Raw genomic sequence first — 17,349 nt, forward strand, 5'->3', positions numbered from 1 at the left:
AGCGTTCATTCGGTGAGCAACCTCTAGCCATCACCGATTAAACTGCCACCTGTCAAGGTGGCAGGGTGGGTGCACTGCCTCTCCAGTGTCCCGACCACACTCAATGTTACAGATGTCAAGTCGCGTCTAGTTGCCCGATGCAACACTGCTTTCTCCCACTAACCAGGTTCAACAGCAGTTAAACCGCAGCTAATTTTGGTCGTATTATGTGGTCGGTTGGTTTATGGGGTTTAAGGTCCCAAAAGCGACTCAGGCTATGAGAGAAGCCGTAGTGAAGGGCTCCGGAAATTTCGACCACCTGGGGTGCACTGGCATCGCAAAGTTCACGGGCCTGTAGAATATCGCCTCCGTCGAAATTCGAGGTCCTATTAAATTCGTTTGGCAGGAGAAGCCGTACGGTTGGCCCATGACAGTTATCGTCTGGAGCGCCTTGCGTAATGTATAAGAACAATCATTTCCAAGTATGACTATTATGCCTAGGTACTCAAGCCAGTCGAAATTTCTATGTTCAAGAAGACAGCAATAATTCAACCAGGTGGGTTATGTCAAAGTTGCGAGAGTTTTGAAGGTAGTTTCTATAAGCAGTCAGTAAACATGTCAGGATGTGAAAGAAACTTTTAATTATTTATTTACAATAGTGACACTCTAAATCGAAGACCACAGCAGGTGAGCTAACAAAAGGAGAAATATATCACGTTTTGAAATATGCAGGCATTCTTTTTCCATCAAAAACTAAAGGGAACGTAAGAGCGATTGAACATGGTAGATTAGAAATATTAAAACACATATCAAAATAATCAATATCGAGCCGGCACGTTCCCCATCACGAGTGAAAACATGTATAAAACATGGACAAATCAGAAAAAACACCGCTCACAAATCAAAAGTTATGACAGTGAAGTGGTGCGTTTAAATATAACAGCATTACTAAGTGTATATTTCCGTCTGTGGTGTTAGCGAAAATAATATGTCTATAGAAATTATTTAGATGGTTCAAGGGTTTTGACCATTGTATGCGATCCAGCAGGACGGATCATCATGTGGACGCTGGGGTAGGAGTAGTGGCTGAGTGGGTGGGGATCCGCTCGAGAACTCCACTCGATACCATCAGCGTAACTGTCGTGTTTGCCATTCAGGTTCAGGCCGTTCAAGTTGGACGAATGGCAGTTGCTGTACCACCACGCTCCGCGGAATATCACGGCGCAGTTCTCCAGCGAATTGTCATTGTCCCGGTCGAAAGTGCTGAAACCGCACATGTTGCTGCTCCTCAGCCCGTCCCAGCCTGCGTGTAACACGGTATATTATAGCTAACAGGAAAGCATTCCTGCCACGGCATCAAGAAGCATCTTATATATGTTAGCACATGATTTAAGTACTAAAGCGCCTCTCAAGCCACGCTAGGACTCTATAGCATTTCTTCCGCCTAGGCACACACTTCAAGAAAGAGTCCACCCTCTCCGTCGAAACATTCAGAACCAAAAAGTGCAAGCTGTGGAATACAGTTCAATAAAGAAATTACAGGCATAAAAATACGGCTCAATCTAAATAAAGTGATGGGAAAAAGACTGAAAATTAACAAAAGTGTACGAAATGACAATGGGCTCATTAAAGAAATTACAGGCATCAAAATATGGCCCAATGTAAAGAACGTCATGGGAAAGGGACCGAAGATTACCGAAAATGATACGAAATTCGAATTCGTGCATGCACCTTGCTCCTACTGTAAAAAAACATTCCGCGCGAATGTGAACGTTGGGTAGGCACTATTGAATAGTCACTGGCCGGCCTTCGAAGTCTGCCACATCGGTGCGAATCGTCCTTGCTTCACCGATGCTGTAACAATAACCTGTGCACCACCGCGACAACTATGCTACTGGTTGCAGACACAGATAGCAGATAATGGGAACCAACGCACACCCACGGAGCCATCTCGAATATCGTGCTATCAAAACAGTCACACGCTTCATTGCCATGGCGCGGCCGCCTAAAGGCGCGTCTCCATGGGCCCATCCGAGGCGCACGAGCGCAGCGCCTAGGCGTAGCAGCGTACGCTGGAGCCGGTCTGCGCATGCGCGAGGCGCAGGCGCTAGCTGGCGCTGGCGCGTGGCCAATATCTGTCCAAGTCAGATACTCGCGCAGCGCTCGCGCTGGCTCCGGAAGTGGCTCGCTGGTTTCCGGTCGGTGTAACCAATCAGAAAACGCAGTTCGCCCGGCATCCTGTACGGCCCTTCGCGCCGTTTTCTTCACTGAGCTGAGGCGAGCGCCATTATACGAGCGACGGGAGGCGACAGGCCATTAAGTTGCATATCTTTTTCGACGCTTGTCGCGGCGCGGCGCTGGGCGCGTAGGCGCTCCGCTCCTGTGCCTCGGATGTGTCCATGGAGATGAGCCTTAATGCTGGACCGGCGGCCGTGGCATGCCGCCTCTGTATCTTCTTACAGTTTACCATTCAATGCCTTATGCTTTAGATTTACCATCCTCTGTCATCAAAACATGGCTGAGTTCGAAGCAGCCAAATGTCTGTCTGAATTAAAGGTAAGTTTGAATGAAGTGACTTCGAAGGTTTAACACTCGCTTTCATAAATATGGGCTTTGAGCCACTTATTTACCGATGTCGAAAAACACCCTGGCTACTGCAGGATGCCTTGAGGACGATATCGTTCCTCGACAAAGAAAAACACGCAACAGAAGTGGGCAAATAATTCTTCCTCAGCCGCAGCAACTGCACAAGCAGAAACCAACAGCCAGCAGCAGCAGCAAGCATCATACAGCAGGAAGTAGCAGCAGCAAGCATTTTACAGCAGAAACAGCAGGAGCCGCGGTGAGAATCATGCCGCAATAATCAGAAGCAAGCAGCAGCAAGCAGACAGCAGAAGTAGCCGCAGCTGCAGCAAGCATCATGCAGCAATCAGCAGAAACAGGCATCAAGCAACAGCAAGCATCATGCAGAAATCAGCAGAAACAGGCATCATGCAACAGCAAGCAGTCTGCAGCGGCCACAGCAAGCAACAACAAGAAGCAGCATTCAGCACCGCCAGCAGCAAGCAGCAGCGAGCAGCACCGACCCACGTCGAGAGAATTTCACTCTCGTAGCAATTAATTTCTACTTGCATTATTATAGCCACCATGCAGACATCAACACAAAACATGGACATGGGCTTATACATTACCCTGATTACTGAATAATATAGTAACGTTCTTTTTAGAGCTTCATGGAAGTTTGTTCTTCCAGCTCTCTCCTTTTTCCCCTGTCAGGACATTTTTGCCAATTGACTGGTTGTACGTACCAGGTGGACCAAGGAATTCTCCCAGCTCCAGTCTGAACAGCTCCTCTTCACTGCCAACGCGGAAGCTCTCGTAGTCAAGAGAGGCTGTCTCACCCGTGCCGTTCCTGAGGACCACTTTGAGTTCCATGCCACCCGGAACCGACGTCAGAGCGTGCAACGCCTCGTTTCCTGTCCGCGCACAACGAACATGGTGATTCAATATCTAGGTCAGTGCACTACAACGCAACATGCTCGCGAGCAAGAATTTTAGCGTTATAACCTAAGCACAACGAAAGTAGATGAGCATAATTCACTAGCTCAGATTCACAAATAAAATAACAATGGTATGAATTCAGTAGGTGCTCACACCGTGGAGTCGTCTTTGACGCTATCCATAATGAAAACAACGTCCGTAAGAGCTCTCCACTTAAAAAGTCTGTTCTCTTCAGTTCCGATCTGCGCCTCCCTTTTATAGGGATCTAACAGACAAATGTACCAGCCAGCTTTAGCCATGGCTGGAAACTATACTGAGACATAGTATCTGAAAGCAACGTCTACCATATTGTTCACCGATGTGTGTATTAATTCGGAGGAATTTTAATGCGAAAGCGTTTAATGGCTCATGCTCGCTGCGTCATTCCATACTCGCGGTCTCCATCCGCACGCTGGAATCGTGCCAACTGTGGCCTCTCCTCAGGGCAGCGGCGCAACCTCCTCCGTAGTTTCCTTTCCTCAAATTCATTTTCTTCATTACGAGGGGGAGGGGGGGGGGGGGGGCTCTCTTTCTGTTTCTTCTTTCACTCCCACTTCCTCCCTTCTTCTACAAACGAATGACGGGTGTGCACCGAGATATGCGAGACGTTTACTGCATAATTTCCTTTCAACAAATACAATTTTCATTTTCTTCACTACGGCCCCTCTTTGTCTTTCTTCTTTCACTCCCAGTTCCTCCCTTCCTGTACTGTGCGGTTCGCGTGTCCACCACGGCGGTTTCTAGGCAACGGCTCATAAGGACGCATCAACAACACAACAGCGCGATTCAGGTGTCCACTGACCAAGGGAGCCAGTTTGCGCACTTCGTTTCCTTGAAATGATCGGAGTGTAAAATGTCAACGCCAACGCCAATGAACATGAACGCCGAGCGGGTGACGGCGACGGCGACGCCGCAAAGCGGGCGCCAAAGAGCTGCGCTCTAAAACACTATAATAAAATTTCGCAGTGGCTTAGCTGTGGTTAAGCTTGGATATACAAGCGAAAAGGTTCAGTTACGCTTGGTTTGACGTCATGGCTGTCGCAGTTCGCGCACAATGCACTGGGAGCACCACGATAACGGCGGAGGCGTTCGGCCATCCACACACTGCCTGTACGGAGGCGAAGGGGCTGCGCGTGTAGTGAATACGGTGCTGTCTTAGTAGGTTGCTTTAGAGACACGTACTGTGGTATCTATTCCTTTCCGGTGTACACCAAGATATGAGAGACAGGCATTTCCTTTCCTTAAAATAAATTTTTATTGCATTTAATTTTCCTTAAGGCCCTTACCGCGCGGTTCGAGTATCCACCGAGATATCAGAGACAGGCGTCGTTTCCTTTCCTTAAAACCAATTTTCATTTTTCTTCCCTTACGGCGTGGTTCGGTTGTCCGCCGATGTGTGTGTGTTTCCTGGCGCACTGCTTGACTTTTATTTGTTTTTTTTTATTTGTAATATTTTATTTTCCATTTCTTTTTTTATTTTTGTTTCTGTGATTATTTTTATTCTTTTTTTTAATACGGAGTCGGCGGCCACCAGCGATACGCATGACTTCACTCGGTTTCGCGCATGCGCAGAATATGTCTTTTGCAGCATACCCGGCGTACGACCCTCGTAGTGAAGCTTTTCGCTCAAAAAAAACGAACGCACTCGCCAAAGACCAGGAAGGAAGGAAAAACTTTATTTTACTCTAGTCCTTTTTCCTGCGGTTTCGGAGCATCTTCAGAGACGTTTTCTCCTTGATTTTACCCCCAGGAGTCTTCTCTGTCGAAGTCGTCCGCCTCTAATCAGTGGTCGGTTGCCCTCAGTCCAGGGCTCCGCTGGCCACTGCCGCCCGTTGAGCTCGCTGTACCAGACCTTCTTGGTCTTCACAGCGGTCGCTGGACAGCAGAGTCTCCCACTGCTCCGCACTCGGGTTTTGTATTTTGGGGACCACGTCTATCTTTTGGCAGGCCCATGTGATGTGATAGAGAGTAGGTTTTCCGTCGCACCAGGGACATTTGTCCGCGTATATGGTAGGGTGCATTTTGTTTAGTATATGTAGGTTTGGGAAAGAGCCTGTTTGTAATTGTCTCCAAGTGACAGCTTCCTCTCTGCTGAGAGATTTGTGCGGTGGGGGATACCGCAATCTTCTGCCTCTGTAGTTTTGTAGTATGGCCGAGTAATCCCTGGGTGCTGGCGCGAGTTCCGCGGGCTCATCGGATGCTCGGAAAATAATGTATCCTCGAGCTATCCTGTCGGCCTCTTGGTTCCCTGCCACCCCCGTGTGCCCCGGTACCCACACAATTTTGTGTGGGATCTTGTCGCTTTGTTCTTCCTGGTTTTTAATTCTGTCGCTCGCTGCGAGGAGTATACGGAGCGCGTGACGACCTATCCTGCCATTCATGTAATTTCGGCAGGCTGTTTGAGAGTCGGTGAGTATTGTTAGCGACCGCCCGGTTCTATAGCCCTCCGCCACCGCTAGAGCAACGGCTACTTCCTCGGACTCTGCAGCTGTGCAGCCTCGGAGAGACGCGCTGGTCATTTCGCGTAAAGACGAATCGACCACCGCCGCCACAGCGATTTTGGTGTCTCCTCCTCTGCAAGACGCGTCTGCATACACGGTCGTGGCTTGAGGAGCGTATGTTCTTTCGATGAAGTCGGCCCTCGCTTCTCTTCTGCCTCGATGGAGGTTGGGATCCATGTTTTTTGGTATTGGCGCTACCTTGAGGGTCTTGCGAAGCTCGTCGGGGATCGTTGCCGTCCTCGTCATTTCTCGCATCTGCTCGCGGTATCCGAGCCTCTGCAGGAGCGCTCTTCCAGTCGTTGTCTGCAACAGCCAAAGACCAAAAAAAATTGGCTGTGGCTTAGCTAAGATTAAGCCTGGATATCTCGAAGCGAAAAGCAGCGGCAAGGCGGAGGAGGAGCCGCGTGTGTAGTGAATACGGTGCTTTAGCGACATGTACTGTGGCTTGCATTCCTCTCGGGTGTACACCAAGACATGAGAGACAGGCATTTGCTTTCCTTAAAAGCAATTTTCATTTCATTTTATTTTCCTTAAGGCCCTTACGGCGTGGTTCGGGTATCCACCGAGATATGAGTGGTTCCTCACGCACTGCTTTTCTTTATTTTTTTATTTGTGCAGCATGTGACGTCACTCCTTTCGGGTGTACACCAAGATATGAGAGACAGGTATTTCCTTTCTTTAAAATCCAATTTTCATTTCATTTCATTTTCCTCAAGGTCCTTACGGCGCGGTTCAAGGTATCCACCGAGATATGAGAGAGACAGGCGTCGTTTCCTTTCCTTAAAACCAATTTTCTTTCCATTTTCCTTCCCTTACGGCGCGGTTCGGCTGTCCAACGTGACGTCACGCAGGGCCGCTTATCTGTGTTACGGTGCGGCCCCTGCCATATTAAGAGTGATGAGCGTTGTTCGCGCGCTATCCTTCGTGCGCGTTGTTTGTGCGCGGTTTTCAACCCGGCGTGCTGGATCCACTAGAACTTTCTTGGACACTTTTTGTTTTTGGACACTTACGTTCCCTGTGAGTGTGTGTGCATAGGGCGACGTCAGTTGCCGCAATGTATCTCTGTTTTTGTAGAGGGACGGATGTCCCCTTTTGATCGAGAGTCCAAATAAACTTATCTTATCGGTTTGTCCAGCAGCGTCCGCTTCGGCGGACGCGGTTGTTGCTGCGACGCGCGTCTTTTCTTTTCTTTTATGTATTTCCTCTGATCTTTAAACTCTCCTCTATCTGCACGCGGCAGCCAATAGGCAGGCCTGTGCAATTTCCTTTTCATCCTTCTCCCAGTCACAACAGCAAAAACACCAAGCCTTGGCGCTCCTCGACCACAGTGTTTTAATACATGGTGGAGAAACCGCGCAAAGTTGTCTCAGGTGTTTACTGTTGGTTTAATATTTGGAATTCCGGAAAGTAGCGACGCTCAGTGGTGCCACGAATGTTACGGGGCAATAAGAATGCACTGGGCGATGGAGGCAAAATTAAAAGTAATACTTTGTGACCTGGCCGCGCTTTCCTAGTCGCTGGACGGCGTTTCGCGGCTGGCATCTCGCATCTGGTGTGTTGTCTTTCCATGCACCTGACACCCTTCGGCACGAAATTTTCTGTCCGAGAAATTCAAGATGGCGGCCTTGTACTAAATCGATATAGGCACCCAATCGGTGATTTATTTGTGACGTCATTAGTATATCAAAATGGTGATAGCTGACGTCACTGATTTTGTGACATCATAATTAAGTAGTCATGTGACTACGTTTGTTCACTTTGAACTCGGTAATTATTGAGGCATAATAAAACGAATTACATATTTGGAATCCTCTCTATGATTAGAACAGGATATGCACCAAAATTAACTAATGACGGTAATATTTAGTTGCGGTTAGGCTTATATTTAATTGCTTATAATTAACTAATAGATAACGCAATGATCTAACTAATGGATAATCATAACGGACTCGAAGAGTAGGAGGACATTTAGACACGAATATTGTCTAATTAGGCTAACATTTTTTTTATGGTTAGGTTAAACAAGGCAGCCATATCGTCAGCACTCGGCAGCTCACAATTTCATACCTCATGGTGATCGGCCACCTGCCGCCTTGAGGTAAGGAAAAATGGCCCTCCAAAGGATCGAAAAAGTTTTAGGACCAAATTGGTAAAAAATATCCGACTACAAGGCTACCGTAGGCGCCCGCTCGCCGCAAGGTATGAAAAGTAGCCTGAACAAGTGGCAATGCATCGCATGGACGATAGATGACGCTACTGAACAGCTAATACTCGCTATTTCAGCGTCTCCCAGACGGTCGCGGCATTTCTTTCTCCGGCTCGACGGAAGATACTTGCGACCAATGACAGGAACTATGCTTAGCATTTCCGCCTGCGTATGATTGCGGGAATTCGGCGCGCCCGCCAATTCTCTTCCTGAACGCGGTCAGATCGAAAGTGTCACTTTCAATTTTGCCGCCAGCGGCCACAATTGCTTTCTCCCCTCACAAACGGGCATATATCAAACGAAATGAAGGCATTCCAGATTTCGGAGTGCCCCTGTCGCGGCGCTTAACCGCGTTTTCACGTGCCATTTTTTTCCTATATTTAGGTTTTTTTTTCTACGGTAAAAAAGTCAATGTACGTTGAGTATTCTGCTATTTTCCTTCTGTATATTTTTAATATTTGGATATAGTTAGCTGTGGCGCTTGGCCTACAGCAGTAGCCTTAGCATGAGCCCAACTATAGAAGAAGCGTTATTCTCCTTATACCTCTTATTAAATGCACCACCACATTCAGGCTTTCTAGCGCGTAAGCCTACGTATGCCACAAGGTTCCTTTGACTCACAAATAGGTAGACCCAGACCTGCCGTAAATAGAAATACTTTTAGTCAAACAAACTACTATACTCAAACCTCCAGACTTCAAATTCTTAATAAGGCAGTATATACTCATTGACATCCACCCGAGCGCAGCCATACGGCTACAAAGGAAAGCTATATTGCTTTCTCAGAAACTTCATAGTTAAAGAAAAATTCGTCCTGGTTCCGGGTTCGAACCCGGGACCACCACTTCACTGGAGCAGTTGCTCTACCAATTGAGCTAACCGGGACGGCAAGCTTATGGTAGCGCTAGAGTGAATGGATCAATAACGCGGGTTCGATCCCGGCCGCGGCGGCTAGAATTTCTTTGGAGGAGAAATTCTAGAGGCCCGTGTACTGTGCGATGTCAGTGCACGTTAAAGAACCCCAGGTGGTCGAAATTTCCGGAGCCCTCCACTACGGCGTCTCTCATAGCCTCAGTCGCTTTGGGACGTTAAACCCCATAAACCAAACCAAACCAATAACTCGAAGTGGTGTTGTTGTTGTGACTGAGACAAGGATGAAAGTGCATGGGCCTGCCGACTGGCTCGAGTCGAGCCACCACCGCTGGCACGTGCAGATAGAGGAGAGTTAAAAGATAAAGGAAAGAGTGAAAGAGATGACGCGCGTCGCAACAACCGCGTCCGCCGAAGCGAAGACGCTGCCGGAACTACAGAACTTTTGGTCAAATGTTTTAGGGGAATAGCCTAAAATGGAGTAGATTTGTACCAAAGAAGTAATTACTCAATGAGTAATTACTCGTAGTTTTCTACTCCACCTCGGGGGATGCCCCTAAAACATTTGACTTCATATTCTTGTTTAACTGCTGGATTAACTTTATCGTAGTTAAGTGTTTGTAAATTTTTTGTCTATGGCGCTATGCCGCTTCGATTGACAATTGATCCACATGTACTAAAGCGCGTAACATGGGTATACACAATTTCTTACCAATCCAGTACTCCTTGGATGGGTCACCGAAGCCAGTGGCGTACTCCGTCCAGTTTCTGTAGAAGTAATAGGCTCGATTGCGGAACTGACCGCGCCTTTGGATCACCTGCGCAAGCAAGAAGTGGTGATAATACTGCCGAATTACAAAGGTTACAGCTCTGCACTTTCAGCATCAGTACGAAAGTACTTGCGACCCGAAAACTCAGTTTTCTGGCTTAAAGACGAGCACAGAAATCACATATATGGACCACATTTTAGTGCGAGAGCAATTATAGTGCGCATTCCCTGCATTAGCCCTGGTCCGTCCGTCCGTCCGTCCGTCCGTCCGTCCGTCCGTCCGTCCGTCCGTCCGTCCGTCCGTCCGTCCGTCCGTCCGTCTGTCTGTCTGTCTGTCAGTCCGTCTGTGTCTGTCTGTCCGTCTGTCCGTCTGTCCGTCCGTCCGTCCGTCCGTCCGTCCGTCCGTCCGTCCGTCCGTCCGTCCGTCCGTCCGTCCGTCCGTCCGTCCGTCTGTCTGTCTGTCTGTTTGTCTGTCTGTCTGAAGCATGATCTGTGCCAGGCTGCCTACCTGCCCACATTGTTGTGGGAATTTTGGATATCAAATCTCGCAGGTTATCTCCGCATGCAAGGCTATCTTCTGGGATGTTGCCGTCAGCACTTGAAGTCTTCGGTTGTAGTGACGGGTTCGGGCGTCAAGGGTGTTTTCAATGGTAGAAGCTTCAACGGCAAACTCGCGACGGTGTTTGGAGGATCTCGGATCAAACCGGCGAACAGTTGCTATTTTATGGCACGCATCAGAAAGTTGAGCTTCTTTTCCTCAGTCATGTCAGGGTTGGAGCGCCTGAAAAGGCGGTTCATTTCGTCCACATACGCAGTTACGGTCTCGTTTGGGTGTTGAATTCGTGACTGCAGCAGGACCTCCGCTCTTTCCATCGGTACGGCGCAATTGAATGTACCCACTAGCTGCTTCTAGAAGGTCGCCCAGGCCGTGAGGAAAGATTCGTGGTTTTCAAACGACCTTCTGGCAGTGCCGTCCAATGCAAAATATACATTTCGAACCTTAGCTCTGTTGTCCCAGGCGTTCAGCGCTGCCACCCGGTCGTACATACATGTCCAGCCAGTCTTCCACATCGTCGTGTGGTTGTCCACGGGAAGTCGGTGGCTCACGGCGCTGGCGAAGCACGACGGGCGTTGGCTGTGAGCCAGGTTTCATCGTGAGGGGCATAGCTGGATAGCAGGTCAGCAGCTCCATCAGATGTCACGTTGTGGTGACTGCAGTCGGCGAACAGGAAAACAGCGGGAATGGCTTCTAAACGAAACTCTTTATTTGGGCTGACTTGCACCCGCAAAGAACATAATCACTCGGTGGCGGCGTAGCAACAAGCGTGTTCGGCGGTCGTCGAACAGAATGCCGGCCTCTCTCGGTCAGGCTCTTTTTAAAGCTGATGGCGAACTTTCGAGGTAAAGCTTAGAAAGTTACTACAACACTCTGTAACAACGTAGAATCGGCTCCGCCTGGATGCGATCAATCGAGAAAAATCTGGGCGTGTCTTGCATCACAACGCGATAAAGCGGCGTGCTGGCAGCTTTGAAGAATGAACAAAGACTGCAAACATTCGCGGGAGTATATACCAGTGCTTCAGGTAAGCTGGTCACTAAATTCTAAAAGTAGGGTTTCTGACGTAACGAGAAGCTTTTTGCGGCATAGTAATACCAAAGTTTGCGTATGTAAAAAACCTGATGAATGATGTTAACCAGTAAAGTTATTAACTAATTCTAAAAATTGACTTTTTTATTATTACCGATAGGAGCATGGTTGCGATTAACTATTGTTAACCGGCTTTTAGTAGCAGTCACATAAGTTTTTAGAATTTAGAAAACGCGATTACTCTCGCCGCTGTGGCTCAACCAATTTTGGCTATATCGTACCAAACTGCATGTACTTCCGAGAAATATGCAGGCAAATGCAGTGCACCTGAGCAGTCTAAATCGCCTAATTACCTATGGCGAAGGCGTTAAACATCAGAACATTGCCATCGCCTAAAATAAAATTCACTCCGATAAAGGACCGTGAGAATTTAAATGAAACTGATTTTTAAATGAGGCACTTTTGGTCAGCGCTTTATGACTTTGACTGGATTTAAAATGTCAAATAAAACATATCTGACTTTCTAGCGCACAGTAAACATGCATTAGCGCCTGTGTGCTTTGCACTTCTTCCAATCTGTTTGAACCTTTTACAATATAGTTGCCATGAACAACGTTTAGTGTTACCATATTTCCAGCATTGTTATTATACAGTGCCGTCAGTTCCCGCCATTCCTATGTCCATTGAAATCTGTCGTGGCCCGTGTACTCGTGATGTGAGTACACGTTAAAGAACCCCAAGCAGTCAAACTTCCGGAGCCAGTCACTACGGCATCCCTCATAGCCTCAGTTGCTTTGGACCTTAAACCCAATAAAAGCAAACCCAAGCCTATTCCCATTCAGCAATTAAGATTCCACAAGTGCTCGCGCTGTTATGACGTTCAAAGAAATGTCACACGTTGTTGCTAGACACCTTTTGTAGATGCCGTTCGGTCGACGTTATAGAGTGCTAAGAATATCTCAACAGAGTTCACTTCAATCACTCTGGAATATTGTCGGCACATTGCCGATAGGGCGTCGTTACACCAATTGTTGCTAAGCCTATGATAGGAAGTAGAGAGACTTTCGATGAACACGAGCGTTTTCAATGACAGCGGCCAATTTTCGGAAGAATATCGACAGGTTTTTGCTGGGCCAACTGTCTTCATATATAAAAGTCAATCATATGAAATCTAAAGGCTTCATATGAATAGGATCTTTCTGAATGACGGTGGCGACTTCTCGGATAGTTGTCAATTAGTTGTTACTCAGATGTATATAGATTGCTTATAGATAGATATTGAATAGTTTGGTAATTGGTTCTATAGCATTAGTCAATATACATCCTGCTGAACGTCACTGAAAGTTTTGTAATGCAACAAACTACAGAGTGCCTGCTTTCACCAAACAGCTTCTTTCTTGCGCGTTACGAACACGACGGCAGTTCTGGTGAAGAAAGCCAGGTAATTAGTGGCTAATTACTATACTCCAAACAACGTTCTTCAGTACAGCATGGCAAGTTCAGCACTTCTGCAACAATAATGAGGATACCAAGTCCTCTCCGCGTAGCTATGTGGATTTACTTACCGTCCACCCTCCCCCGTCCGTTTCCATGTCGCAGTACACAGCCTGTCCCGCCATGGCATCCGCCCTCGGAAAGATAGTGTAGACTCCGCTGGTCGTCTGGCCCGCGTGCAGGTGGTCTGTGCAATGCTTCGGCTGCAGGTTGTCTGCGGATATTGTCCTCGTATCCACAGTCTGATTCGATCTTGCATCACGATCTTTATTTCATATCAGTTTCAAATCAGTTTCTTTAATGTTTGTATAAACTGCGCGAGCACATCGGAGGCATACGCATCTAATATGGCCTAGAATATCTCCTGAGTTACGGGAAATTCAAAAGGTGTATCTTCTTTGTTTCCATCAGCATCAATACATGATGGTTTGGTTTGGTTTATGGGGTTTAACGTCCCAAAGCGACTAAGGCTATGAGAGACGCCATAGTGGAGGGCTCCGGAAATTTCGACCACCTGGGGTTCTTTTACACGTGCACTGACATCGCACAGTACACGGGTTTCTAGTATTTCTCCTCCAAAGAAATTCAGCCGCCGCGGCCGGGATCGAACCCGCGTCTTTCGGGCCAGCAGCCGAGCACCATAACCACTGAGCTACCGCGGCGGCGGTGCATAAATACATGAATATGCACTCGGTTGCTCCACATGAGCGCTTCCTTCAGCTGTCACTAAAAGCCTCCGCCGTCTTAAAATTTTCTTGCAGAGAAATTTATCACTGAGAAGTACTTGTGGTTAGGTTTGTCGGTGCGTATTTAGGAATGACTTAGGAGCGGAAAAATATGATCGCGCTGACACATGTACAGCGCCAGTCCAGTTTGCGCTCCTATGTCTTTCCTGTGTTTATTAATGTTGTTACAGAGCAGAAGGCGGTCGCAGCGCGTAGAACCACCGAAGAACTGACAACACGAGGCACAGGCACTAGCCACACAAGGAGCACAAGGCACCGGCCACCACGATAAATTCGGCCAGCGAGCACTCGCACAGCACACAAAAACTTCCTCAGTGTCGTCACCACTAGGTGCGTTTGTAGCACTATCATCGCTAACTGTTTATTAAAAGAACCCTGAAGCATTTTTACTTGGAATACTTAAATAAACAGATCAGTAGAGGACTTCTTTTTGAGTTTTCAAGCTAAGTTAAAAGCTCTTCGTGTACCTTACAATTTAAAAAGAATTCTTAAAAAGTGCTGCTCGCAGTAGCTCGCAACCGATTAGGGCTACACCTCACCGCGCACCCCTACCCTGATGACATCAGCGGCCAGTATGGTCTAGCCTTGTCATCAAGATGGCGACGGTGAGATGGGGCACGGACGGGTGCAATGCTAAGCTGTTTTCTTTTTTTCTCTGGCACGTTGGCGTGCATGAGTTGTGGAGGCCGAGGAGGAGCGTCATTTTCAATCGCTGATAGCTTTCTTCGTAATGATCGGCGCCAGCTTAAACATGTTTGCGGTGCGCCGACGAGTGGTAGAATACCGGTCCTTCGTGCTTTTCCTGTCCACAATATATAGAATTTCATGGTCCATTTAAGATAAGCAAATTTGCTATGACCACCCACAGCTGCAATACTCTTTCTGATCCTCATTGTCAATCCGTGTTGCATGGTCACAAAGCGCCCCGGATATGCCTACCAACGTGCCTGCTGGGGCCGTTATTTTCCTACCCATTATACGAAATCTGCGCAATCATAGACCGCTTGCGCATCTGCAGCTCTAGGGAGCAAGAGAGAACGACTTAATCTGAGGGACTGCTAGTAAGGTCTAAGATGTTGTTGGTCAAGGCTGTGGGGATGCCTTCGTCCCCTGCGTTCGCTTTCCCGTATTGCACACCCCACTGTTGTTAGCTCCCCCCGAAAAGCACTCCTCTCGGTTCGGTTACTTTTAACTAACAGGGGAGGGCGCTCGCGTCGCAGCGACACCAGCGCCACGGATGGCGTTTTGCTGCGCGCGCGCGAAGGAAAAATGGGCTCTCTTCTCCCTGGGCCCGGGAAGCGTGTTGGACGTTCACGCGCAAAGCTCCGCTCTTCGCCGCGGGCGTCCTCTTGGGGAAACGTGTTCCCCTCAGCTCGTCCCGTCCGGCCTCGGAGATATTCCCTTTGCCCTAGCGTGGGCGAACGTTCGCTCGTAGCCGTGCTGGTGAGTCGGACATCCTCGATTCCTCAGTGTATTTTGTTGCTAGCTGGCGTTATTGTTGTTATAGCAATAAATGCCTTGTTTGTGTCAGCCAGTGTGTCGTTCCTTTGTTCCCTCAGAGCAAGGCCCGCCGTGGTCGGCGTGCGCTCGGTAGCGCTCGCGACCACGGGGTGGGGTCCGCGCGGTTTTGAACTGTGTCAGCCGCGGTTAAACGGGGAGAACGGATTTATCTCCCCAGTTGAAAACCCCAGAAGGCGTGTTGCACAAATGGAGAGGTCGTGTAGAGACAAACAGCTCAGGATTGTAGGTGGTGTGTGAAGAAACAGGAGCAATTAAGCTGTGTTAACATCATCAAAGGCACTTTGTGTACGAAATTACTCTCTGAAGCTTAACGTTAGCACCAATTTTCGATACAAACAGTTTACAGTAATATGCAACACTGATCCCACACCTGAATATTGATCTGTTTTTTTTATAAATACAACAGACAATATACCACTGCCACCCGATCCTACGCCGTCCTGTTACTGAAGCGCTTCACCGCTACGCCCCGCTGCCATGCCGCCCAGGCAGCGACTCGAACAGCAGGCTTACCCTTGATGTCTGAGAGGACCGCCATGAGGCCCTTGATGTGCACTTCCGCCTGGGCGATGGAGGGACGCACTGTGCCAGCAGCCGTCGCACTCATTGCGAACGCAGCGACGAGGACGACGAGCAGCTCCATGCTGGCTAAACGCCAAGCGAATCTTCCAGACAGCTGGTCAGCTCTATAGGCTTCCAATAGCCAAACTCTCAGCGGGCAGCTTCTGTACAACACAAGAGTAGACAGCACTTAAACCAACGCCCATAATAGTGACACTCCAAACCTGTTACAGACATCAAACATTAGCTTATGCTAGCAGGGCATGTAATGACCCAAGCAACATAGGGGCACCGCGATCGCTGCAAATGTTTCTTGCTACCGATTTGGCTGTATAAATATGCTCTTTTGCGGTTCTGGTGTTTTGCTACTGTTTTATATTGGTACAACAGCAATAAATGTTGTCATAGCTGTCGGAGTAACAGCCCGAGAAACACATAAATGAAGAAATTTCCTAATAACCAACTGTGAGAAGCGAAGAGCCTTACCAGTTACGAAAAGCAAGGCCTCCAACGAAAGCGACAGAGCTCCACGTGGGTTTCAAGGAGCGCGCTGCGCCGAGGCCATCCTTTCAAACGCTAATCTTGGCTTCAAATGCTGGACGCCTCTTAGAAGAGTGTTCGCGACATGCGACTTAATGCACTCCATCCCACCCCAGGCGCAGCAAAATATCTGCCGAGGAAATGAAGTAAGTGGAGAGGAGATGCAGTGTCCTTGATGAACAAGTACGCTGACAGGCGTCGGGCGGTGCCAGCCGCTTCCAAGGCGTCATCGACTGCATGAGCGGAAACCCCTCAAGAGCCTGCGCATTGTCCTCGCCCTCTAACTTAATCTCGTCTCCCTGGCTGCCCCACCCCCGCCGCCGATTTGCTAGGAATCACATTTTTTTCTGAAATATTTCATTCAGTGCGTGATGCTGCTTTTTATTTCACCACTGCTATCAATAAAACTACACTTAAAGAAACATTATTAGTTAGTTCAAAGGACTTTTTTTTATTTTCATTGTCTCACTGCCTAACAAGCCTTACTTGCTTCAGCTGCCCTGCCCCATTCTTTTTCTATTTTTCTTGGAAGACACAAGGTAGGTCCTATTTTTCCCATGTAGTTCGAGCCATATTTTTGGCCCGTTTCTTCAAAAACTACATCTCCTAGCTGATTACCGTTTATTTTTCAAAGCGGTAGCTCTACTCGATGAAAAAGTATAGTTCTAGTCCGTGTGCTTGTATGACCTTCAAATGACATTGTGATCAATTTCAACAACAGCCATTTCATTGACTTCATCTATAATAAGGGAGTAATTACACATTGACATCCACCCGAGCGCAGCCATAAGGTTGCAAAGAAAAGCTATACAGCTGTCTCAGAAACTTCGTAGTTAAAGAAAAATTCGTCCTGGTCCGAGGTTCGAACCCGGGACCACCGCTTCACTGGAGCAGTCGCTCTACCAATTGAGCTAACCGGGACGGCAAGCTTATGGTAGCAGGCCATAAGCTTGCCGTCCCGGTTAGCTCAATTGTTAGAGCGACTGCCCGGTGAAGCGGTGGTCCCGGGTTTGAACCTCGGACCAGGACGAATT

General features: G+C 48.1%; 1 protein-coding gene across 1 annotated transcript; it reads right to left on the minus strand.

Annotated features, from left to right (window-relative positions):
• Positions 1-980: 980 nt before the first annotated feature.
• LOC149362836 (techylectin-5A-like) lies at positions 981-16,361 on the minus strand. Its single transcript, XM_089568391.1, has 6 exons — positions 16,262-16,361; positions 15,728-15,939; positions 13,019-13,161; positions 9,809-9,914; positions 3,288-3,455; positions 981-1,282 (listed from the first exon to the last, which is right to left on the minus strand). Exons 2-6 carry the CDS (start codon positions 15,855-15,857, stop codon positions 981-983), a joined length of 849 nt encoding a protein of 282 aa, XP_089424517.1. The 5' UTR covers positions 15,858-15,939; positions 16,262-16,361.
• Positions 16,362-17,349: the final 988 nt, after the last annotated feature.

The sequence above is a fragment of the Amblyomma mixtum genome, chromosome 2, assembly GCF_055824585.1.
Source record: "Amblyomma mixtum isolate Tamu chromosome 2, ASM5582458v1, whole genome shotgun sequence".
Classification (NCBI taxonomy): domain Eukaryota; kingdom Metazoa; phylum Arthropoda; class Arachnida; order Ixodida; family Ixodidae; genus Amblyomma; species Amblyomma mixtum.